The sequence below is a fragment of the Photinus pyralis genome, unplaced genomic scaffold, assembly GCF_008802855.1.
Source record: "Photinus pyralis isolate 1611_PpyrPB1 unplaced genomic scaffold, Ppyr1.3 Ppyr1.4_unclustered_Scaffold7315, whole genome shotgun sequence".
Taxonomy (NCBI): Eukaryota; Metazoa; Arthropoda; class Insecta; order Coleoptera; family Lampyridae; genus Photinus; species Photinus pyralis.
Window position 1 is genome coordinate 6,372 of NW_022172125.1, and position 22,260 is coordinate 28,631.

The 22,260-nt window shown below is 37.1% G+C and overlaps 3 protein-coding genes and 2 long non-coding RNA genes across 7 annotated transcripts; 3 read left to right on the forward strand and 2 right to left on the reverse strand.

Moving 5' to 3' along the window:
• The first annotated feature begins 4,098 nt into the window (after window positions 1-4,098).
• LOC116182739 lies at window positions 4,099-5,838 on the forward strand. Its single transcript, XM_031503282.1, has 2 exons — window positions 4,099-5,266; window positions 5,325-5,838. Exons 1-2 carry the CDS (start codon window positions 4,557-4,559, stop codon window positions 5,836-5,838), a joined length of 1,224 nt encoding a protein of 407 aa, XP_031359142.1. The 5' UTR covers window positions 4,099-4,556.
• A 4,772-nt stretch (window positions 5,839-10,610) lies between these two features.
• Window positions 10,611-10,989, reverse strand: LOC116182743. The gene is made up of 2 exons (XR_004147604.1): window positions 10,779-10,989; window positions 10,611-10,681 (listed from the first exon to the last, which is right to left on the reverse strand). It is a non-coding gene; the product is annotated as an uncharacterized LOC116182743 (long non-coding RNA).
• A 1,801-nt stretch (window positions 10,990-12,790) lies between these two features.
• On the forward strand, window positions 12,791-13,601 carry LOC116182742. The gene is made up of 3 exons (XR_004147603.1): window positions 12,791-13,097; window positions 13,181-13,232; window positions 13,287-13,601. It is a non-coding gene; the product is annotated as an uncharacterized LOC116182742 (long non-coding RNA).
• Window positions 13,602-14,610: 1,009 nt separating this feature from the next.
• Window positions 14,611-18,960, forward strand: LOC116182741. 3 transcript variants are annotated; one of them, XM_031503285.1, is made up of 5 exons: window positions 14,611-14,822; window positions 14,873-14,972; window positions 15,018-15,105; window positions 15,154-15,636; window positions 15,687-18,960. In XM_031503285.1, exons 3-5 carry the CDS (start codon window positions 15,027-15,029, stop codon window positions 18,878-18,880), a joined length of 3,756 nt encoding a protein of 1,251 aa, XP_031359145.1. In that variant the 5' UTR covers window positions 14,611-14,822; window positions 14,873-14,972; window positions 15,018-15,026; the 3' UTR covers window positions 18,881-18,960. The 3 variants fall into 3 exon arrangements, with proteins under 3 accessions (XP_031359145.1, XP_031359146.1, XP_031359147.1); XM_031503286.1 differs by having other exon boundaries at window positions 14,611-14,972; XM_031503287.1 differs by having other exon boundaries at window positions 14,873-15,105.
• Window positions 18,961-20,667: 1,707 nt separating this feature from the next.
• On the reverse strand, window positions 20,668-21,741 carry LOC116182740. Its single transcript, XM_031503283.1, has one exon. It carries the CDS (start codon window positions 21,739-21,741, stop codon window positions 20,707-20,709), a length of 1,035 nt encoding a protein of 344 aa, XP_031359143.1. The 3' UTR covers window positions 20,668-20,706.
• Between the last annotated feature and the right edge of the window lie 519 nt (window positions 21,742-22,260).

The following is a 22,260-nucleotide window of genomic DNA, read 5'->3' on the forward strand; positions in this document are numbered from 1 at the left end:
ACGGAGAGTGCGGAATGAAACACGGTGCTAGCGTTGTTTAAGAGAATATATTTTCCTGTGGTATAACGACGAAGGCTGTTGAAATGGAATTTTGTGATGTATAGAAAATTTATTCAGATTCTAAGTGATAGAGGAGGTGTGAGGTCAGGAAGTAATTAAGCTGGACTTTTGTAAATTAATTTCCGCAGGTAGATTGCAAGTAATGTAATTTACTTTTTCTTCGTACCTTCAAGATAAATTGTGAAAGGTGTGCATCTATTGTAGACAATTCACATAAGTGGATTTGCGGTTAGCTCTCTATAAGCTACTTTTCTGTAGCTATGAAGTATAGGTACTTTGCCTAGTGAAATGTCTCAAAAACTGCATTCACCTTATCCTCGAAATGAAAATATAATTTTCTCATAAAACATTGTACAACGTAGGGAATCGATTTTACCCGAAAAGTCGTAAAAGAAAACGTTTCAAGTACATATAACGGTCTCTGGTGGGTTTCCCCTAATACATGCTGTACAAATAATTTAAGAGTTTATACTTACTCTGGAAACTTATGACGTACGTATCAGACATATGACTGTATTTACTGCTTTATAATTTGAAGCCGTAATTGCCAACGATTCCATTCACAGCAGTCATAAATATAAGTTAGATGGGACCAAACCCATTGCAGTTTGTTCAACACGTACAAATTTAGATAGGTAATCATTTCTGGTTGCTCAACCCTATAGATTCGTACAGCTGTATACAAATTGGACCTGAAAGGAACACGATATTTCATTTGATTGCTTGTTTACCTATACGCTTAGTTTCGGTTTTGTTGCCATTCATGTTCTCTCTATTATCGTTTTAAATTCAAAATTACTTGCAATCTCTAGGTATACAGGCGCAACATTTTGTTTTCAAGAGAATACTTAGAGTCACTTTAGGAACATCCTAAGAGCTTAACCGCCATAAACCTGTATTAGTATCTATTTTTTCTAATACCGACCTAATCTTCGTAAAAAGATTAGATTAGGTCGATGTTACGAAAATGTATCAAAACTGTTTTGTTACAGTGCGTTGAAAAGGTCAAACGAAACATGCTTTGGGAGTATTTTAATATCTATACTATTGAAAACAAAATGTAGTCCTGTATACACTTCTTAAATGTTATTTTCTCAATAACACACAACGAATTGTTACCAAATATGTTTGATTCAATGTCATCGATGTCTTTACTTATTATCGTTAAGTAATTGTGCCAATTCAAAGTGTACTGCGTCATAATTTTTAACGTTTCATACACTTTCAATGTTCATGTAAACCACAAGATTTATTCTGTAATACATAAGAAATTATATTTATATGTGGAAGGTACTATTATGAGGAGGCTGTGACTGTATAAAATAAAACGTTTTTTATTATTCTGTATTGTTTTAATTATCCATCTGCCATCTATTAACACTATAATTCTCATTTTAACCCAAAAAAATAAACATTTTTAGCTTGTAACAACATTGTTGTTAAATTTGATTGTGCAAACGGCGATAATATGGCTTAACATTCGCGTATACAGGGTGTAGAAACGGTTTAGACACCGTTCTTGCGGATCTTTGAGGGGGGGAAGCCAGAGAAGTGAATGGTGATCCGTCACTACCGTAAAATGAACGCCTTCAAGGTAGTGTTGTTCAATACCCCAGAAGACAACTAGACATTCATAGGAAAGTTTGACAAGAAACGTCGATACCATGAACAGACACTCCGAAATCGTTCATTGATCGTAGTAGGAATTTGAATATTTAAATTGGTATTTTAATTTATCGGGCTTTGGGTACCACCCATAATAACCCTCAGAATATCCTAATTATTTGAGATTAGGGCGACAAAAATGGCATTTTTCCCGGTTCACAACCAAGCCAGTAGCTTGTAAATTGTCAAATACAAGTATCAAGCGGGTATTGACGAAACGTACGGCCATGGATAAGCGTCTTTGATTCTCCATAGCATTCAACTTCCGATAGTCAATGAAAACGAAAAGTGTGGTCGTTTTTGGGTATGAGACAAATATGGGAAGCCCAACCACTTTTAGAAGGCTCAATGATTCCAGATTAGAGCATATAACCTCATTGTTGATTATTTTTTGTTTTATCGGGCTTACGGGATAATGCCGCTGTTTGATATTTTTTACTTCTGAAAGAACAATGGTCTCATGCTCTCCAACGATGACTAACCCTAACACGGATTCCCTGAATGAACATTTGTCATCACGAAGAATCTCCAATGATTGTCTTTTATCCAATGAGGGTGATGGTGCAAAATGCCAAACATTATTTGTTAGAATAGGAACAATCCCTATGGCTTTCAAAAAATCTTGGTATACGTTTAGAATCATGATTAAATTTATAACAGCTATTTTGTTTTTGGGGTTGTTATATATCCAGATGAGTAACATTTGTCGACATTCGCAACCGTACAAGTGGTAGTTTCGCAAATCCTAGACACGTTAACATATTGTACCCCTCTTTTCTAGTTATGGAATGCGGCGAACCTGAAGCTAGGAGTCTTAGAAGAGAAACGCCACGAATTGCGATTTGAATAGAAGGTCGAGCATCATCAGAAACGTGTTTAATAATAAAATCCAATTTCATCTGTGTTAGACAAAAGGTGGGGAAAAGTAACGGTGTGACCTGAATGAGGTGTGTGATTTGACGAGTTCCCCCACTGGCGTTTACCGATTCCCTGGTAATCCGGTTACAACGAACGCAATTTTTTATCCCTTTAGCCCATAACGGTAACATATCAGCAATTTCCGTTCGGGACATTCAGAAATCGTATGGCCTAATTTTTGGCAGTTCCAGCATGGGCCATTTACTGAATGGATTGGAGCTTGATAGGCAGAGGACCTAATTTATCTAAATAAAATGGAAGCAAGTTTCTTTTAATGATCGTGACTTGTTGTCGTTTAGATGGCGGGTGAGTAAGTCGGGAAAACATGTTTTGCATACGTGCTATGGACATCCTGAAATCAGACCCAGATTCTCCGTAACAAAACTGACGAGTGAGCTGGCCGTCGTTTTGTCGAGAATGACCTGTAGTCAAGGGTTGATTCGATTGGTTGATCAGTAAGTAGAAAGAGAAAAGAACGTGAGCAGGACGGTTAATTTCAGTCATTCTTTGTGGATGTGAGAAGTTGGTTGTGTATAAGAAAAGAGTTCAGAGGATAGTTCAAGAGTTCAATTGTCGTAGGTAATTGCACAAGTGCATCAAAATTACCGATAATTTTTTTGAAAGCATTGTTGTCTAAAAACTGCATGAGTTTATTTTAAAATTTTGGCGAAAGAGTCCGACACCGAAGGTGGAGGGCTCTTTTAACAAAATATGAAAATGACCGAATGCAGTTTTTTACTGACAACATGCTTGAATAAAAAATTATCAGGTTTATTTTGATGCACGAGTGTAATTTAGGGGACTATTCAATTCATCTAACATTTGTCACATTTCGACCAGTGAAATGTCGAGATTTCAAATTGTTGAGCCAATGGGAACGAATTATAGTGATAATTTCACGTGTGGTATTTCAGCGATAATTTCACGTGTGGTATTTCAGCGACAATTCAATGCGATTATTCAATGACATTTGTCAAACTTCCACCAGTGAAATGTCGCGAAATTTTGTCGTATTAACCGGAACATTCTTCTTAGTTTGTTAATCAATTTCGACAACCCACTTATCACCACATCTTTTAATTTAATCACTCATAACGAATTAGCTTGGAGCACAAAAGTTCGAATAGAATCGATAGCAAAATGAAAAGCAACTTCCGTAATTTATTTTGACGTTTATTGTTGTCATGGAAATACATTCGCGTGGGTAATTATGCTTAATTTTTCTTTTGATTCATTGAATAGTCCTCCGAATACCATTCGTAGTCGAAGTATTTGTAGATTATTTTTGAGCTGCTGCTCCACTCATGCTAGTTACGCTTTTTAACTAGCATTCGTGACAGCACCTCAAAAATATTCGACAATACTTCGACTACTTATGGTATTATATATGAATATTTCCCGAACAAGCATTACTTGTCAAACTGACGTTACCTACTTATAAATTGTCGGTGTATCGTGAAATTGTCCAAAGGAGTTGCCAGTTGCCATGGATATGGACAGTGCAATTATCGCAGGGCTCTTTCGCTTTCTACAGTGCAATTATCAATAGTAATATAACAAGGGCGACACATGCTTACCGATAATTTTGCCCACGCGAGGAATCACGAGTGCTGGTTGCACTGAAAACTAGTTTTCTAAGGGCAACCAGTACGAGGATTCTTCGCAAGGGCAAAATTATCCGTAAGCGTGTCGCCCGCGCTTATATTCTGCAGATAATTTCACGAAACACCGTAGAGATTGTGATTAAAAATCGGGTGAATATTACCGTGAAATTCTAGTTGCTTGTTCTATTCAGCATTTCTATAGCAACTAAAACAATTTATACCAACAAATCTCAAATTTGACCAGTGCGTCGGTTATTTATAGTAATACACCTAATATTCTGCGCGAATCCTGCTTTCTGCTGGACAAATATGAGCACTACGCGATTCGGTGAGGCTTCCAAAGCTACTATTAACGTGGCTATCGATCAAGTGACGCCAATAAATACTAAGAGATCGAATGGTTACGTATGGAAGCAGTTTCATGAATTTTGCGGACAACGAGGTTACGAATTAACAAGAACGACGCCCACCACAAAACTTGCCCTAATTATGAAGGATTGGGGGTACAACATGAAACAGAAGAATGGAGAAGACTATAAGGAATCGGTGATAAAAACAATGTGGAACGTGACCGCCAAGCAGCTTCAAAAATTGTATTTTCAAGAATTCGGTGTAAGGTTTGATCCATTTTCTGACGTGGAGTTTAAACAAAGTCGCGCCGCCCGAGACGCCAAAAGACGTGAACTGCAGAAGCTGCCTGAAAAACGGAAGTGCAGCTCATCTGCCCTGAGTGATGCGGAATATAAAGATATTGTTTCAAAGCTCGACGAGGATACACCTGACGGTTTGGAACGAAAATTCTACTACATTGCTAGCTATGAACTGGCTTGGCGAGGAGGGGAAGCCGCAGTTGCTGAGGTGAATTTTTTCCAGGACGAGGTAAGCAATTCCGGCGTCTGGTCCGGAAGAATAGAATACAACCCAGTATTTAGTAAGACTGCACAAGGTGGAGGTCGGAAACTAGCAGACAGCAAATGGCTGGTAGCTAACAGGGAGAAGTCGGAATTTTGTCCTGTGAGGTATCAATTGTTATTTTGTAAAATTACAAGTTTATTTAGTATCATCTGAATAATTCAGGTTATTCAAGAAGCTCCTGAGTAAGATAGGACCAAATGTTACTACAAACAGGCTGTTCCTGACTCCCAACCCACTATGGAAGGATCCTTCTTCCGTTGGCTGGTACAAAAGTTCTCCTGTTGGAAAAAATCAAATAGGGAAATGGACGAAATCTGATGCGAAACAAATCGGCGTTGATACAACAATAACGAAAATCACCAATCACTCTTTGAGATCCTCAGCAGTCTCCCATTTGGCAAGAGGGGGTGTTGGCGAAGAGCAGTTAATAAAGATTACTGGACATGCGAGCACAGCTTCCATTAAGCCCTACCTCCAGCTGGATTCATGTCATCATGCTAAAATAATAGGAAAAATGAGGAATGAAGCATCATCGTCCACTTATTCTTCAACTTTAATTACAAGTTCCAGCTCATCGAGCTCCTCAACAAATCTTGAAAAAGAGTGTGACGTTAGCGCAAAAAAACCTAGAATTATGAATTTTTATAATTGTACCTTTCATAGCAATCAATTTTGATTTTTCAAAGCTTGTATAATTTAGAGTTTCAACTCTTCAAGAAAAGAAATAATTGCTTATTCTGTTGTTTCTTTCTCCAGCTACGATTATTTTTGAGTTTTCATTATGACGCGTCGTATGCGGGACGTCACCAATAATCTTCCCTAGGGCGATTATCGCGATAACCATCCCTAGAGAAATTATCAGAAAATGAGATCCTGATTGGGCAGTTTTTTCAAAATGGACAGTTTTGATTTGGCCGCGTCAGTCATGTGACAGTTGAGTGTAATTATCGCTGTAATTGAGCGATAATTGCACACCTCATATGGCATTTATGACATATGAGGGAAATATTCGTTAGAACAGTGAATAGGTCGAATGTTTGTCACATATTCAGTGTATTGTGAGTACTTTTGTCGATCCAGGCATTGTACGCGTAAGAGAGGCCTTTTGGTTAGTCAAGTGGTCGATCACATGTGCAGAGTACATTGTTTTCAGGCCTTGAGTGCCTTTTTTTTTAGCATAGTTAGTTGATTATTGTTGAATAAATTTGTTTCGTGTGTAAATGATCAATTTGTGTTTAATTGAATCCAGATGGCGTCCCAGTGATCACGATCAATTTTCTGTTATAGTAGTATAGTACTTCACGCACCTAAAAATTTCGATAATGTCGGTCTGTCTGTCGATCCGTCTGTACTCTAATTTTCGGCTAAATGTCTGAGCCGATTGAAACCAAATTTGATACACATATTGACATAAAAAAAGAGCTGGAAAGCTTTTAGGCAGAACGCGCATGCACAGGTGTGTCTGTGCTAGCCACAGCAAATTGTAAATAGCAGCCCAAATTTTTATGAATATTCTTAAACAGTATATATCAAATTGCACATGTGTAGCAAATTTCAATTTTTATTTTTACTAGTGGTTAAAAGTGTTCCATTTACCTCAAAGTCAATCTGCCGCAATCTGGAAAATGTTAGTATGCATTCCTGTGAAGATGATTTTAAGTATGGGCATTGGCTCAAAACGCTGACATAGGTTTTGTCAATGAGCAAATATTTTTTGAAACCTTTGACCTTTGCTCAAATTTACACTTTGCAGAGATGTTAACTATTCCAAAGAAAAATAAAATCCTCCAAATCTGTTTAGTCGCTTGAGACTAAAGATAAGAAAAGGTAATTAAATTCACAAAAAAATGCGTCCCAAATGGAGAAAATATAGACGCAATTACGCAACACAATAATGTGTTTTCTTTGTAAGAGGAAAACTCTTGTCAATTTATCTTCTCTTAATACAATACAATTGCAAAAATAATTAATAATGAACCGATATTTTTGACGTATTAGTGCTTTTAGACTTCCACAGGTGATATAGATTGTTTATGCTTTAATGCTTGTAATATTACTGGTCCCATTTTAACTTAATGCGAGGTTTGTATGTCGTCATTTGAAAAGTGACGAGTTTCCTAATAAATTTGGTTTTTTGTTCAACACTACAGGATTATAGGCAACTAACCATACACGATCCAAGTAGTGACGACTTTAGTTTATCCTGAAATTGACGTACCCATAATTACAGTGCCCCCATATCTGTCACTACCCCATTTTATGTTCGCCCTCCCCCCCTCCACTTTTTTTACTACGAAAATGCACGTTTTGAAGCACCAGGAATCCGAATCAAACAAAATTTCGAATATGTCCGTCTGTCGGTCGGTCTGTACTCTCATTTCTGGCTAAACGGCTGAATCGATTTCTGCCACATTGGATTTAAATTTGCTACTCCCTCGTCTATAGGTAGTTTTTTTTTCGCAACTAAAGACATTTCGTCCACCAAGTATTTTAACACTAGAAGCCCCAGGAGGCGTCAATTGACCACATTTAAGAATTAAATTTATGGCTTTATCACTTTTTCTTATTTGGCACTAGATTAATTAAATGAAATTTACTTTTGCCTCATTACTGACGCATCGTTTTTCATTTTGTCTAACTTTCCATAAATATTGTTCTTTTATAGTTACGATTTCTCATGTAAAGTGTGTTCAAGATATAGAGAGTCACCTCAATATCTCTTTTATTGGGGGAGATTCGAAAATATGGTCAAATATAATTTTTTCTATTTCGGTGTCACAATGATGATTTTGTGCAACTGTTTTCGGCCTAAAACAGCTGTACAAAGACAGTGATTATAGTCGTTTTTTTTGGTAACTCATCTCTTAAGTTGGCAGTTACTAGTTAGTACAAGTAGGTACTTCGTTGGGTACTTCCATGTTTGAACTTCAAAATGTCAGTCTTACTACGCTGCCAACCTAAAACTTAATGGCATAAAAAGTGTTCCCAACATAAAACATGTTAGTTCTAATGTTCCCTATAGTTTCTGATAATGATTTTTTTAATTAAATTAAAGCACCGAAATAGAAAAAATAGTATGAAAAACGCGTGTTACAATACTTTATTGTAATACTCCTATCTTGCGGACACTCGTGGCTACGCTTCGCGTCGCCACTCGTGCCGCAAGATAGTCGTATTACAATAGGTCGCATTGTAACACTTGTCTTTCAATATACTATTGTATGTGATATCACCATCTATCCGATCGCATATTGAAACTTTCCGTATCACTTCCTGTTAAACCGGAAATCGATGAAACTTTTGTTTTTCAAATAAAATGCCTACGTTTTTTTAAAGATTTTTGGAAATTTCCAGTACGACAACATCAAACACGAATACGGTTGACGTATTTACCATGAACGCACCGCGCGCAAACGTAATTTAAAAGTATGGAGACAACTTCCACGCTCTCTTTCTGCATCAAGACATCGCTGCGTCGTCTTCTCCAGGCTGGTTAAGAAAAAAGAAAGAAACCGTCTATTGTCCTGCTTTCGTGAGGGTGGCAAGAGTATCCACGCGTCTCAAAAGAAAAGTTTGTCGTTAACGAGGGTGGCAAGAATATCCCCGCCGCAGCCACAAATTTGGTGCATCACGCTGTTTTCTTCTATTAGTGACCAACCGTCCGCCAACGGCACATTTTGTAATAAATTGCATACAATACTTATTTACTTTGTACAAAATAGGGAGTAGCTTAACCTTTTGTCTCTGTTTTACTTGCCCTAAAAGATTAACCTTCCTGGAAACTACACAAGTAGTGGTTTATCGGCGTAGGCTCGCGATACTTCACATATCCCCACAGAAAATAACCCATAGGTGTGATATCACAAGATCGCAGAGGCCAATTCACAGATCCATTGCGCATCGAACGTTTCCTCCAATGAATTGAATGTTTCGAACGCGGTGGGGCATGTTGAGCCGTCTTGTTGAAACCAAAACTCTTCCACATTAACGCCATTCAATTGTGGCACGAAAAAGGTAGTAATAATGGATCTATATAGCGGTCTCCATTGACTTTCACGTTCTGGCCAAGAATATCTTCGCCGAAATATGAACCAATGATTCCCACAGCCTATAAATCACACGAAACAGATATTTTTTGTGGATTTAACAATGGTTTCTGGATTTTCTTCACTTCTATTCTGTCAATTTTGTCAAGAGCAACCTTGTCTCCGGCCCATTCACCGAATTTTGCATGCGTTGTTCTGGTGTAAGTCTATTGATGTTGAAATGGCAAACCTTACTGATGAGCACAAATCAGTCAGCTTTCAAATTGTTTCTTACTAGAAACAGTATCGTCAATTCGAAAAACAAACGTCTAAAAAACACCCTTTAGTCTTAGGACTTGTGCAATAAAAAATGAAATCTCTATTCAATAGGCTTCCTCGGCGTCACAGGACAAGCACGCACTGTGAGGGCGGGGAGGCGATTAGGTGACCGTGGTCGAGGTACCTACTTACTTTCCGCAGCAAGCAGAACTTGTCGGTGATTTTAAAAGATCCGGGCCATTTCAAATTCGCCACGTCTTGGTCCCCGGGCATAGGGTTGAGCAGGCCTGTATATAAAGATAAACCATCTAAAAATACGACCGGAAACACAAAAATCATTTGAAATGCATATAGGGCCAATTAAGCCCTCGTGGGGTACGTAAGGGGGTAACAAAGCTTGGGTCTTCTAGTCTAGTGTATCTTAAGAAAAGTAACAAGAGGCTCGGAGTTATATATCATTGGGACTATAGCATCTACTGGTGGGCAATTCTAGATTTATTTTACCAAAAACCTGAGCTTCCACGAAAATTAACATAGGGTAATCTTTTTTAGCACGGACATAATGGGTTGTCTCTTCCTAGGTTTTCGTGCTCGCCGAACGTAATTATATTAGCCCTAGAATATAACACTTCTATATTGCACGTAAACTTCTTATTATCCAAGGAATTTCATTCGTAAAGAACAGAAGACGTCTAGATAATTTAATTAGCATACAAAATTCATAAATACATGATATTAGGAAGATAGGTTTATTAGGTCTGACTATGTTTTACACTAAACTAAGATAATAATTTACTTAAACTATGAATTGCAGTCTTACAAAATGCTTTGAGCATTTCTCTTTTTTTACATATTTTCATTAATCTACTGACTTTCTTGTGCGCACTAAATGTGGAAAAGCGCTTGTTATTACCCCATTACGACAGTTCAAAAGGCAAATGCGAGACCAGACTTACTTCCAGATCTCGTTGATGTTTAGAACCATTTAAAAATATGTACAACATCTCAATAATTAAATGCAATCTTACTACATTAATATGTACAGTATGACTTTTAAATCCTAAGCACCTTCTAAGTACGTATCGATGCAGCTTCAGGCGTTGCCTTACATATCGGGCCGGTATTTTCTAGCTCCATTTTCTTCAAGTTTTCAACAACTGCCGAGTGTTCATCGATTAACTTCCAAAATTCGTGTTTTCGATGTTCCGCTTCTTCCTGCAATGCAAAAGGAATAAGAATAATTCATCTGCTACATTATTTGAAGATCTATGGACCTAATTGAAACTGACTTTCGGGTGGTACTCAAACTCACCAATATTTTTCTAATTGTCGCATCTGATGTCTGCCTTGTATAAGGCCTCTGTGTTCTTTGGTACACGGGAGCTTCTTGCGTTAAACAGTCATCTTTGCTCGTGTTTTTAGCCGAATCAAAGTCTTCGATTACGATACTGAAACAATAAAGAACTTATAAGTATGCTCTTTGTGTTGGTTTCATTAAAAGATTTAATTTCCTATCCGCAATATGTTTCGTGTTAAGAACAATTTAAATNAGTAGGGAAAGAATGGGGGTGCGCAGATCCTCTTTGACCTTGGGTTCCGCGCATATGGGCTCTATATGGAAGGGGATGCGCAGATCCTGATCAGAATCCTATGGGGACTCAATGAATCCTCTGACCTACTTTTAAAATGCGAGTGGGGTCTCAGAGAATCCTCTGACCTACTTTTAAAATGCGAGTGGGTTCTCAGAGAATCCTCGATGACCTAGTTACAACCCATTGGGGTCTCAAATGATCCTTCCTTAACGGATGGGGTCTCAAATGAGCCGTTTAGCTCCGGTGGGATTATTAGTTTAGTATCTTTGTGTAATTAACAAGATGTGGATGTGTTACGCTGCTGAAAATTGGCCCAAAGCCGTTGACGCTTACACGGGCGTGGAACGTTTAGTACAAGAACTGTCAGCCTTAGTGTTGGATGCGGAACACGAAGTCGTGTATGGACTAGGCCGTTTTTGTACTGAAGAAGAGTGTAAAGAGTTTATTAAAAAATATAGTCGTGGTATTAAGTTGTGTAATTTATTCTTGAGCGGTAAATACTGTTTAACTTGTCTGAGACGCCAACTTTGCAAAGCTGGATTGGATGGTGCTGCAAGGGAATTGAAGCATTGGGATAATCCAGAGTCCAGTGACGGGGAAAATGAAGCAGAAAACGAAGGAGAAGAAGAAGATAACGAAGAGCAAGAGGAATGTTAGTTGCTTGCTGGATAATTTTGTAGAGTTAGAAAGGGATGCCTATAACAGATATTTCATATTTAGAAAAGTGTATCGTTTAAGACTAGCTAAGGTATACAAAACTGCTCAACGTGTATGTTATAAGTTTATTAATGGAGACGGTTGTTATAAATGTTTTAAAACGCAAATGTGCGTATTGGGTCTGAAAGACTTTGTAAAATGAAACGTGTTAGCTTTGACGAAACAAAAAATACAGTTCATGTAATACGAGCTTGGTCCTTTGCTTACACAGAAGCAAGGAAAGGCCAATGGCAAACTGCTGCTTTAGATCGACATCGTTTTAAATGTAGAATTGAAAACACGGAATCTGTGTTAGAACCCATATTATGTAATCATATCAAAATGTCCGAACTGTACAATAAATAAAGTAAAAAAAATATATTTTGTTTATTTTAAAAAACTTACTGAATTACATAGGTGCTATAAATGTGATAGACGTTAGATAAAGGGGGTCTCAGACCTCGATGGCCTAGTTACAACCCATTGGGGTCATATTCGTTAAACGGAGCATTAACAAAATGAAAAGTAAAACGACATAAAGTAGAATCAATGGGGACTCAATGAATCCTCTGACCTACTTTTAAAATGCGAGTGGGGTCTCAGAGAATCCTCGATGGCCAAGTTACAACCCATTGGGATCATATTCGTTAAACGGGGCATTAACAAAATGAAAAGTAAAACGACATAAAGTAGAATCTATTTTGTAATATTAATTTGCTCGCAACTTAAGTGCTTCTATAAAAGAGTAATTAATCAGTTCATAGTTTGTGTGTACAATGAAGGAGTCATTAAAAAAAAGTCAACAATGTTCTCGCTCTAAGTGCTTTTTTTAATCAAACGCATTTCGAAAAGGATTTATTATTATTTTAACAAAAACAAGTATTAGAAGTGATTTAGTATTAAAATTACTGCTATATGACATTTGTTAATAATAAATCCGGAACTCTACGCTAATTGAAAACGCATCAATTAGAACACTGTAAACAAAAATAATATTAGGTAATAAATCTAAAGCGATAAGTGTACTATAATGCCCATCTTATAAAATATACAATTTTAATGCGTTTGGAAACATAAAAAGTAATTACCTATCTAGCACGTGTTTCTTATAATGTAATCTGCTTAAATTACTGGCAAAACCGCAGGGATATAGATGTTAGGTAAATGTCATTGATATCGGTCATGTCGTTTAGGGTATTGGAACTCGACGTCGACGTATAAAAGGGATTAGCAGGTAGTAAACTCTTCGTGAGAGGCGCACATTTTGCTTTAGTTAATGCTTAGATGCGCGTTCTTGTTTGTGCTTAAGGAATTCGTTACTACTACATTTTGTATTTTACAAGGTAAGATAGAATCAATTTGTGAGATTTGTCGCGCTTTCTTCATAAGCGTTGCTTCTTAAGTATATTTTACGTACTAGTTTTAGATTCGTACTTGCTGTATATTTAGAATGAGGTTGCGGGGTATTTCAAGAGTAGGTAATAAAATTCTTGTAAAGTATTAATACAAATATAATTTTAATTGTCTTCTAGTGTCTACAAACGAAAAGCGCGTCGCGCTAAATGAACTCAGGATTGGCGGCACGCCCGGTCGTATTAATAAACTGAACAATGGTAAACCCCAATTTGTTAAGAGAATAGTTGTTGGTATATGCGACGTAGGCCGATCCACAGTCAATTTGAATGGGAATTGATCATCTATCGGGTATTCTTAAAAGAAAACATTAAGGTTAGTTAGTATTTTTTGTTAACTTACCGATGTAATGCATCTTGTAGTTAGCGTTTAATGTAAAACTTGTAGTTAGATTAAGTAACGTGTAATGAAAATAAAATGTGTATTACTCTATATATATGGTGGTAATCAATGTGTAAAAATGGGGAGTAAGCCCAATGAAAGAAAAGTTTATATTATTATTAATTAAAGTGCATCGAAGCCGGTTTTAAATAGGTGATTGATTCCATTTGGAAAATCCATATATTGAAAAAATAAGTAAAGCTATAGGACAGTTTATTTATTGATAGCGTGTTCGTTTACAAAAAAAATTGGTTAAACGTACTAATATTACATTTATTGTTTTAAGGAGAATTTTAATTGAAAGTACATTTACAAAATTATGAATATGTGAAAACTTTTTTACGTAAAGCGATTAATAAAGTATAATTCGACGGTGTTTCCTTGTTCTTTGAGAGTAAAGGTGAGCGAATCGAAACTTGACATTATCGAAGGACCTGTTGGAGGTACCGTGACGACAAATACAGCTGTTTCTCCGTCCCTCACGATTACCGTTTTAGGGGTTGAAAGCGGACGATCTATCCAAATTTCGAATGGAGCATTGTTCCAAATTTCGATATCTGAAAGAATAAGTAAGTGATGGTTAAATATTTAAGTTATACTTACTTGTGTGAGTTTCCATTTAAGTAAAAATATTTTCATAAGTTTTGCTAAACGAACACGCTATGAATATTTAAGTGAAGAAGCTGTATTTATACGAAAGAACCTTATATATGCGAATATCGATGGAATGGGGAAATCCAAACCTTTTTGGAGAGGTGTATTCGTTAGGAGGAGCACGAATCCCAAGAAAAAAAATTTTAATGGGCAGTCGATATCTTCAAATAGTTTGAGATATTGGTAGATAATTTGTAGAGAGGAAATGCTCAATCATGCTCCTTGATCAATTAGTTTAAACCCCACACATATATAGTGCAAAAATATCGAGCAGCTGCAGTAAGCATGAGTGCTTCGCCCCGTATTAAAATATTGCAGAACATTGTAGTCGTGCCCGCGAAAGAAGCTGATGTGCAAGAAAACGAGTTAATAGAAGATATTTTTAAAGATTTAATTTGTCCAGATTTCGATTATTCGCTTCTTGAAGAAATCTTCGGTGACATTGAATGCCTTAACCGTCAACTTATAGACGCCGAAAAACAACTTTCTCGATTTTTTAAGATTTTATCTATTAAACGGGAAAACAATTTTTGCGATCTCCAGTGGTGCCATTGCCAAGTGGAGCACCTTATTGAAAGGAGGGCAAAGTTATTAGCGGACATCCAACAGTTATCCGTAGGGTAAGTAATTGAGTGGAGTTACTTTTTTTTTGTCATTTACTGTTATCTAGGAGCTTCCAGTAAAAATATTGAAGAGTTCAGATTTTGGGGGATCATTAAGCCGGTGTGCCAACTGCTTATTTAAAAAAGGAGATCAAGCTCGTTTATAAGGTGAGAAAGTTGCGAAATTATTTCATTTGTGACTCAATTTTATAGGAATCAAAAATGTTTATGTGTGAAAAATGTAATAAATCATTCGCTACTAATAGCAATCTTCGACGCCATCTCAAAAAGTCATGTAGAGGTAAGGAATTTTTATTACTCTTGCAAAAAAAAAGTGTTTAAATCGTAGCTCAAGAACCATCTCCAAAGAAGCTCAAAGTTACACACGATACCCAGAGATTTTGCGATGTGTGTTCGGAGCACGTTTCAAGCCGAGATTATGTTGGACATTTGCGAAGTGTCAAACATAAAAATAATTCCCTTGCGTTTTCAACTGAAGGGGTTCAAGTAATTACGTCAGCCTTCAAATCTCGCATTGTGAGCTACAGAATATCAGCGAATACACAATACATTAATCTGAAGGAATTTGTCGAATCGTTGGCTGACGTAATAAAAAAATTAGTTCGTGAGCAAATTGATATCATGGGTAGCGTTAAGGTGAACTGCGAGCTGTTTGGTTATTTTATTTTGGAATCGAAGGATCGAGGAGAAGTTAAGTCTTTTAATACTCGTAACCAAGTATTGACGATAAGTTCCGACTTAAGTGAATGGTTTAAGGATATCATCGAAAAACTGGAAGTTGACGCAACGGAATTTGAACATCGCGAGTCAGGTATTAATATCCAATTGTTTATGCCATGTTTACATAATTATTTGTTCTAGGATGGGCTCTTCAGCACTGGTTATATATGGAAGTCAACATTAATAAATATAACCCGCTACGAGCTTCTTCATTCATACCGACCCCTGCATTTATCTCACGCAAAAGAGCCATTATTAATGTAAAGAACGAGGATTTCGGATGTTTTGGATGGGCGCTAGTTGCAGCTATTTATACTCCAACTGGACATCCCTGCGAACCGGATTCGTATCCGGACTATTTAGAAAAGTTCAATTTTGAAGGAATAACGTTCCCGGTAAAATTAGATGCGATATCAAAATTTGAAGAAATGAATCCCTTGTCCATTAACGTTTACGGTTTAGAGGAGGACACACAGAAACAAGGTAAAATGACATATAAAGTAGTAGGTCCTTTACATTATACCAAACAAAAGAAAGCCGTGCATGTAAATCTTTTATACTTGTCTAATTTAGATGGCAACAGTCACTACTGCTACATTTCTAATATGTCGCGATTAATTTCCATGCAAGTGTCCAAGCACAAAGAGGCTATTTATCTATGTGACGGATGCTTGCAATATTTTACAAGTCAGGAAAACCTGTGGCGTCATTCTAGATTCGATTGTAATTATGTTTGTACATTTTTGCCTACAAAGGAACCTATCTTGACAAAGTGGGGCCAGCCGTCATTTGATAATCGACTTAAATTTAATAATTACCAAAATAAAGTCAAACACCCGTTTGTTGTCTATGCGGATTTCGAATCGTTGCTTAAGCCCATAGAAGGACCTCAACCGAATCCTCTTCTTCAATTTACTACCAAAACATTTGAGCACGAACCATATTCGTTCGCGTATTATATTAAATGTTCTTTTGATGATAAATTTTCAAAGTTTCAAATTTATCGAGGTGCCAATGCCCCAGTGCAGTTTATAAATATGCTACAGAATGATATTCTAACCATATACAATCAACATTTTAAGCAAAGTAAACCTTTACAAATTTTAACAGAAGAGGAACGGAGACAAATTAATCTTGCCACAAGTTGTGGGATTTGTGAGAAACCTTTTGTTGAGGGAGATGTAAAAGTGATCGACCACGACCATCAGACTTCTTTCGTCAGGGCCGGATTATGTCATTCTATATGTAATTTACAGCTTCAAAATCCAAATTTTATCCCTGTATTTTTCCACAATTTGACCGGGTACGACAGCCATCTTTTCGTTAAATCCCTGGCTTTAGAGAATGAAAATATAGACGTTATTGCCGGAAATAAGGAAAAATACATTTCTTTTTCGAAGCATATTGTAGTAGATCAAATCGTGGAGAACGGAGTTCCAAAAAACCTAATATGGAGAATACGTTTCGTCGATAGTTTTCGTTTTCTGGCCAGTTCATTAAATGTTCTTGCTAAAAATTTGAGTGATAGCGAGTGCACTGAAATTACAAAATTTTTTGGATCTGGACGTGAATTTGAATTAATTCGACAAAAAGGTGTTTTTCCGTATTCGTTTGTAGACTCATACGATAAGCTTAATCTAACTACGATCCCCAATAAAAGCGATTTCTTTGATATGTTGCACGAGCAGGACATTACCGATGAAGAATACAGACGTGCTCAGGAAGTTTGGAATTTATTTAATTGCCAGACGTTGGGCGAATACTCGGACATTTATTTAAAATCTGACGTGCTTTTATTGGCCGATATATTTGAAAACTACAGAGGCGTGTGTTTACGCGAGTACGAAATTGACGCTGCCCAATATCTGACCGGTCCTAGCCTTAGCTGGGACGCTATGTTAAAAAAGACGGATGTGGAATTAGAATTACTGACAGATATTGACATGCTTCATTTTTTTAAACGTGGTATTCGAGGCGGCGTCAGTACGTGCACCAAACGCAAAGCAATCGCTAACAATAAATTTCTTCCCAATTACGATCCTTCCAAACCAAGCTCATTTATTATTTATCTGGATGCATGCAATCTTTATGGTCATTCCCAAACACAATTTCTCCCACAAAGTGACTTTGTTTGGCTCACACCCGAAGAAATTCAAAATTTTAATGTTTTCGAAATATCAGATGAGTCACCGATCGGGTATGTCTTAGAAGTTGATCTACTGTACCCTGAGGCCCTCCACAATTTGCAAAATGACATGCCCTATTGCCCCGAATCTATAACCCCGCCAAATTCAAGGTCAAAGTATAAGAAACTAATTCCAAATTTAAATCATAAGGAAAAATACGTTTTACATTATAGAATGCTAAGACAATGCCTGCAACACGGATTAATTTTAAAAAATATTCATCGCGGGGTTAAATTTATGCAATCGCCTTGGTTAAAATCATATATTGATCTAAATACGGAACTGCGTAATCGTGAAACTAGCGAATCGGGCCGTGACACTATAAAAACTATGAATAACAGCATTTATGGTAAAACTATGGAAAACGTTGACAAACGAGTTAACGTTGCACTTGTAAGTCACTGGGAGAGGATCGGTAAGAAGCCTGGAGCTGAGGGGCACATATCTAAACCAAATTTTAAAAATTTATCGGTGTTCTCTGAAAATCTCGTGGCAATTGAAATGTCCAAAGTATCCGTAAAGTACAACAAACCGGTGTATGTTGGTTTTTCAATTTTAGATTTATCCAAAACAGTTATGTACGAGTTCTTTTACGATTTTCTAAAACCATTATATCAAGATAAAGTATCTTTGTTGTATACAGACACCGATTCCCTTATATTGGAGATTTTTACTAATAATTTCTATGATGACATGAAATTATATTTGGATAGATATGACACATCTAAATTTCCCCTTGATAATGTACACGGTATTCCACGCAACATTTCAGTTGTGGGGAAGATGAAAGATGAATATTGCGGTGTCCCCATCGCTAGTTTTTACGGTGCAGGTGCAAAGTCATACTGTGTCAATGTAGGTGATCGTGTAGATAAGAAAGCTAAAGGGGTAAAAAAGTATGTAATAAAGAACGGCTTAAAAGAGGAAGATTATAAGAAAGTAGTCGAAGAAGGTGGCGTGATTATGAAGCAGATGAGCGGTTTTCGATCTCACTTGCACACCATGTACACAGAAATGACAAACAAAATAGCCTTATCATCAACGGACGACAAAAGATACATTATCCCTGGCACCTGCAGAACATTGGCATGGGGACATCGCGATATTAACGCAATTCAAAATTTGGAAGATTTTCTTAATTCTTTGTAATCATCAATAACAAGCTAAGTTATTTAAAATGTTTATTTAAAATGTTTACAATACCATGTGCCATAATTACAATAAAAAAATAAATCGCATTGTTTTATTAAATAAGATGAGCGCCCGGACTACAACCACAAACGCAGTAGGTCTTCTCTGTTTCATTAATCTTCAAGCAGGCCATACGATTTAATAATCTTGCATATCTGCAACGTGACGACCAACGAAGGTGCTCAGCTAAGGGTACATCGGAGGCCTCCCACTTATTAATGCGCACTTTACAATAAAAGCATTCCACCGTATCGCCGCTATGCGTGTAGAAAAATCCAGCATTAGCAAGTTCAACGGCCGATGGAACTCCTACCCATGAATGAAATGATAGGAGTCGATCTTCAAAGTTGGTATAATCAGCTGCGCCGTCTTCTAAACACATCTTACTTGATGTACAGCTTTGAAATGCCAAAATTTATAGAATATCTTTATTTAATACCCAAGAATTGTGAGAACTGTCAAATCCTAACCACTTCACTAAGGATTTCTGGCCCTTTCTTCGAATTACTCGCTCAACCAAGTGGATGTCGGGGAACTGCGCTTTTTGTAATTCTTGTTCGTAAAATCTTCCTTTTATTTCTTGATTTGTACTATCTTTTAGTATATATGTCGTAGGATTTGAACGTTTCACTTTAGCAACTGTGAATGTCTCGTAAGTCCAATTTGGCGTGTAACCTTTTGCGAAAACGGTTCTGTATTTACTAATTCTCACAGAATCGTCCACTTTAAATTTAGGTGGTTTTGGGTTAATCACATTTATATGACTGTAAACTCTCTTCAAAATACTTGAGGCGTTCTTCTCGTTAACATCGATAGGTTTATATCCCGTAGTTCGATGTTTAGTTGAATTGTATTTGTCAACTATTTGAGGTAAAAGTGATAGCCATTTGTAGGAACCCTGTAAGCTGAATTTCTTGAACATAATTGACTTAAGCGTTCTGTTAACGCGCTCAACAATAGAGCTTTTTAGGGTAGAATAGCTACTATAATGATTGACATTGAATTTCTTCATTACATCTCCAAAATCCTTGTTATAAAATTCCTTTCCCATATCTGTTTGTAAATGCTTCGGGGTCGTTTTAAGTCCCGATAAAAGTTTATTCATAACATCTGCCACCAGTTTTCCATTTTTTCGTTTTATAGGGTACGCCCAAACAAATTTAGAAAATGTGTTTATAACCACCAAAATGTAACGGAAACCTTTGTTCAAAGGTGCATAAGGTATCATTTCCACCAAATCGGCTTGGAATAGGTCATTTAGTCCTTTAATAATTACGTGCCGCCTAGGAAAGTTCCTTCTTGCAGGTTTATGTAATTCTTCCACTAGCTGTACTTTACTCATTTCCTGAGACGTGATTGTAATAGTAGTTCCAAGCAAAATAACTGCCCTGCATTATACTTCGGACATTTGGCTTTGATGATGTCACCTTTACGTAGTGTTATCCCTATTAACTTCAACGGAGTATTGTACAAACGTTCGTTTATAATAATAGTAGTTCCGTGGCGCGGTGACCAGGAACTCTTAATTACAACACATTCCGTTAGAGGAAATGCAAACGCTTGTGGTGTTCTACTCGAGGTGTGCCAACGTATGAACGGCGTATTCTCGGCGTGCGTTCCCAACAGATACAAGTATGACTCATACGTATAAGAAGACACCTCTTCAGCTTTTGATTGATTTAGAATGTGTTTACCGAACTTGTCAATACTCATCTTTGCTTCAGACTGATCGATTAAAGATACAATCTCACTATTTATTTATTAAGAACACATTACCAACTAAATTACTTTATTATTTCAGCATTCCGCAATTCATCTATGATGTATATGATTTCATTGTGATTGTTCGTGTTCCCTGCGGATTGAGATCCCAATAAAACCCGCAGCCAGTTAACTAATTTGTTGGGGTTGCTCCAGGGCATAAATTCTATTCGCTTGTTGTTTAATTGTAACATTTGAATACCTTTCCCTTTCCTTGTGCTAACAGAGGAAGTTTGAATTCTGGGAACTGATACACGGGTACTAAAAAGTGGTTTAATGATGCTGCTGTACTTTTTTCCGGTGCCTTGAATTTGTTCATTTGGATTGTAATGACGTCGTATTGCATTAGTGCGGAGCAATATGTCACGATAGTTATTCTCATCTGCGGTTTTGTACCCAAGAGGTTGCCTCTTAAACAGTAGCTCGTATAGACCAGGAGTTCCGTTATATGCTACTGTGTCTCCTGTAGGAAGTTTGAGAACCAAATCTTGTTTGTCAAAGTCCAACTCGGAATCTCCAACGTAGAATTTATTGGCTTCCGGGATGTATCGTACACCATATCGATGATCAAATTCATTCTCTGTAGATCTGAACATCTGCTCCACATAAATCTTCGCCAATCCATCGTATTGATCTAAGAATTCCGTAAAAGATGGATGGTCGCCAGCCCGCGAGAGCTCAGCTCTTAATTCATCTAGAGTTGGCGTTTCATCATCGCGAGTGGTGTCGGCAATCACGCTCGTGTCTAAAAAGCTCGGTTGTTCCTCGTGTTCCGAAAAAAGGGTTTTAGGGATTCGTTGAGCAGTAGACGCTTTTAGAGGGGTCCGAAGTAGGGTCTCTGTAGATGAGGTCACGTCGGCACTATCATGTTTAATATTTTCACGTTTAAAATTCTGAGGTGTAGCTTTAGTAAGCAGTTGCTTCAGCGGTTGTGTAATGGGTTTAAGATGTTGCTCGGATTTACGTTCTGCCAGCGCAAAATCACGCTTTAAGGATATGTATTTATGTTTAACAGATTTTCTGGCATCAAGGAGGACTTCTATTAAACGCTGTTTCATATTGACTGCATTTTTTCCATATGAAACATCGATATTTATATTAAAATGTAACAATCAAAACCTTTCCTATATCGACCCGAGTTCATGTCACTTTCTTTATCGATAACTAAGAATCCATATTTATCATTCCAGCACCTCACGCACATTTCCTTAAAGCGATCAAATGGCATATCGACATTCACGTGATCTTCGTGCACGTGTTTTAAATTAGTTTGATCCTGTTGAAACAACACAATTAAATTAGCATTGTCTCGAATTAACTGCTTGGGGATTGCCGAATACGTTTGACATAAATAAAAACAATCGTTATTTTTATGTCTACCAAAACAAAAATGTTCTCTGATCTCGTTTTGCTTATGGCAAGCAACGTCATCGAAAATCATTACCGAGTTGCTACGTGCGAGGTTAGGTGGGACGATGTCTGCACTGTCAGTATATTCAAAATTCCCAATTTCCTTAATTGGGGACAACAACTGACGCAGATATTGGTATTTCGGTTGCGGCAGCGATTTACAATAC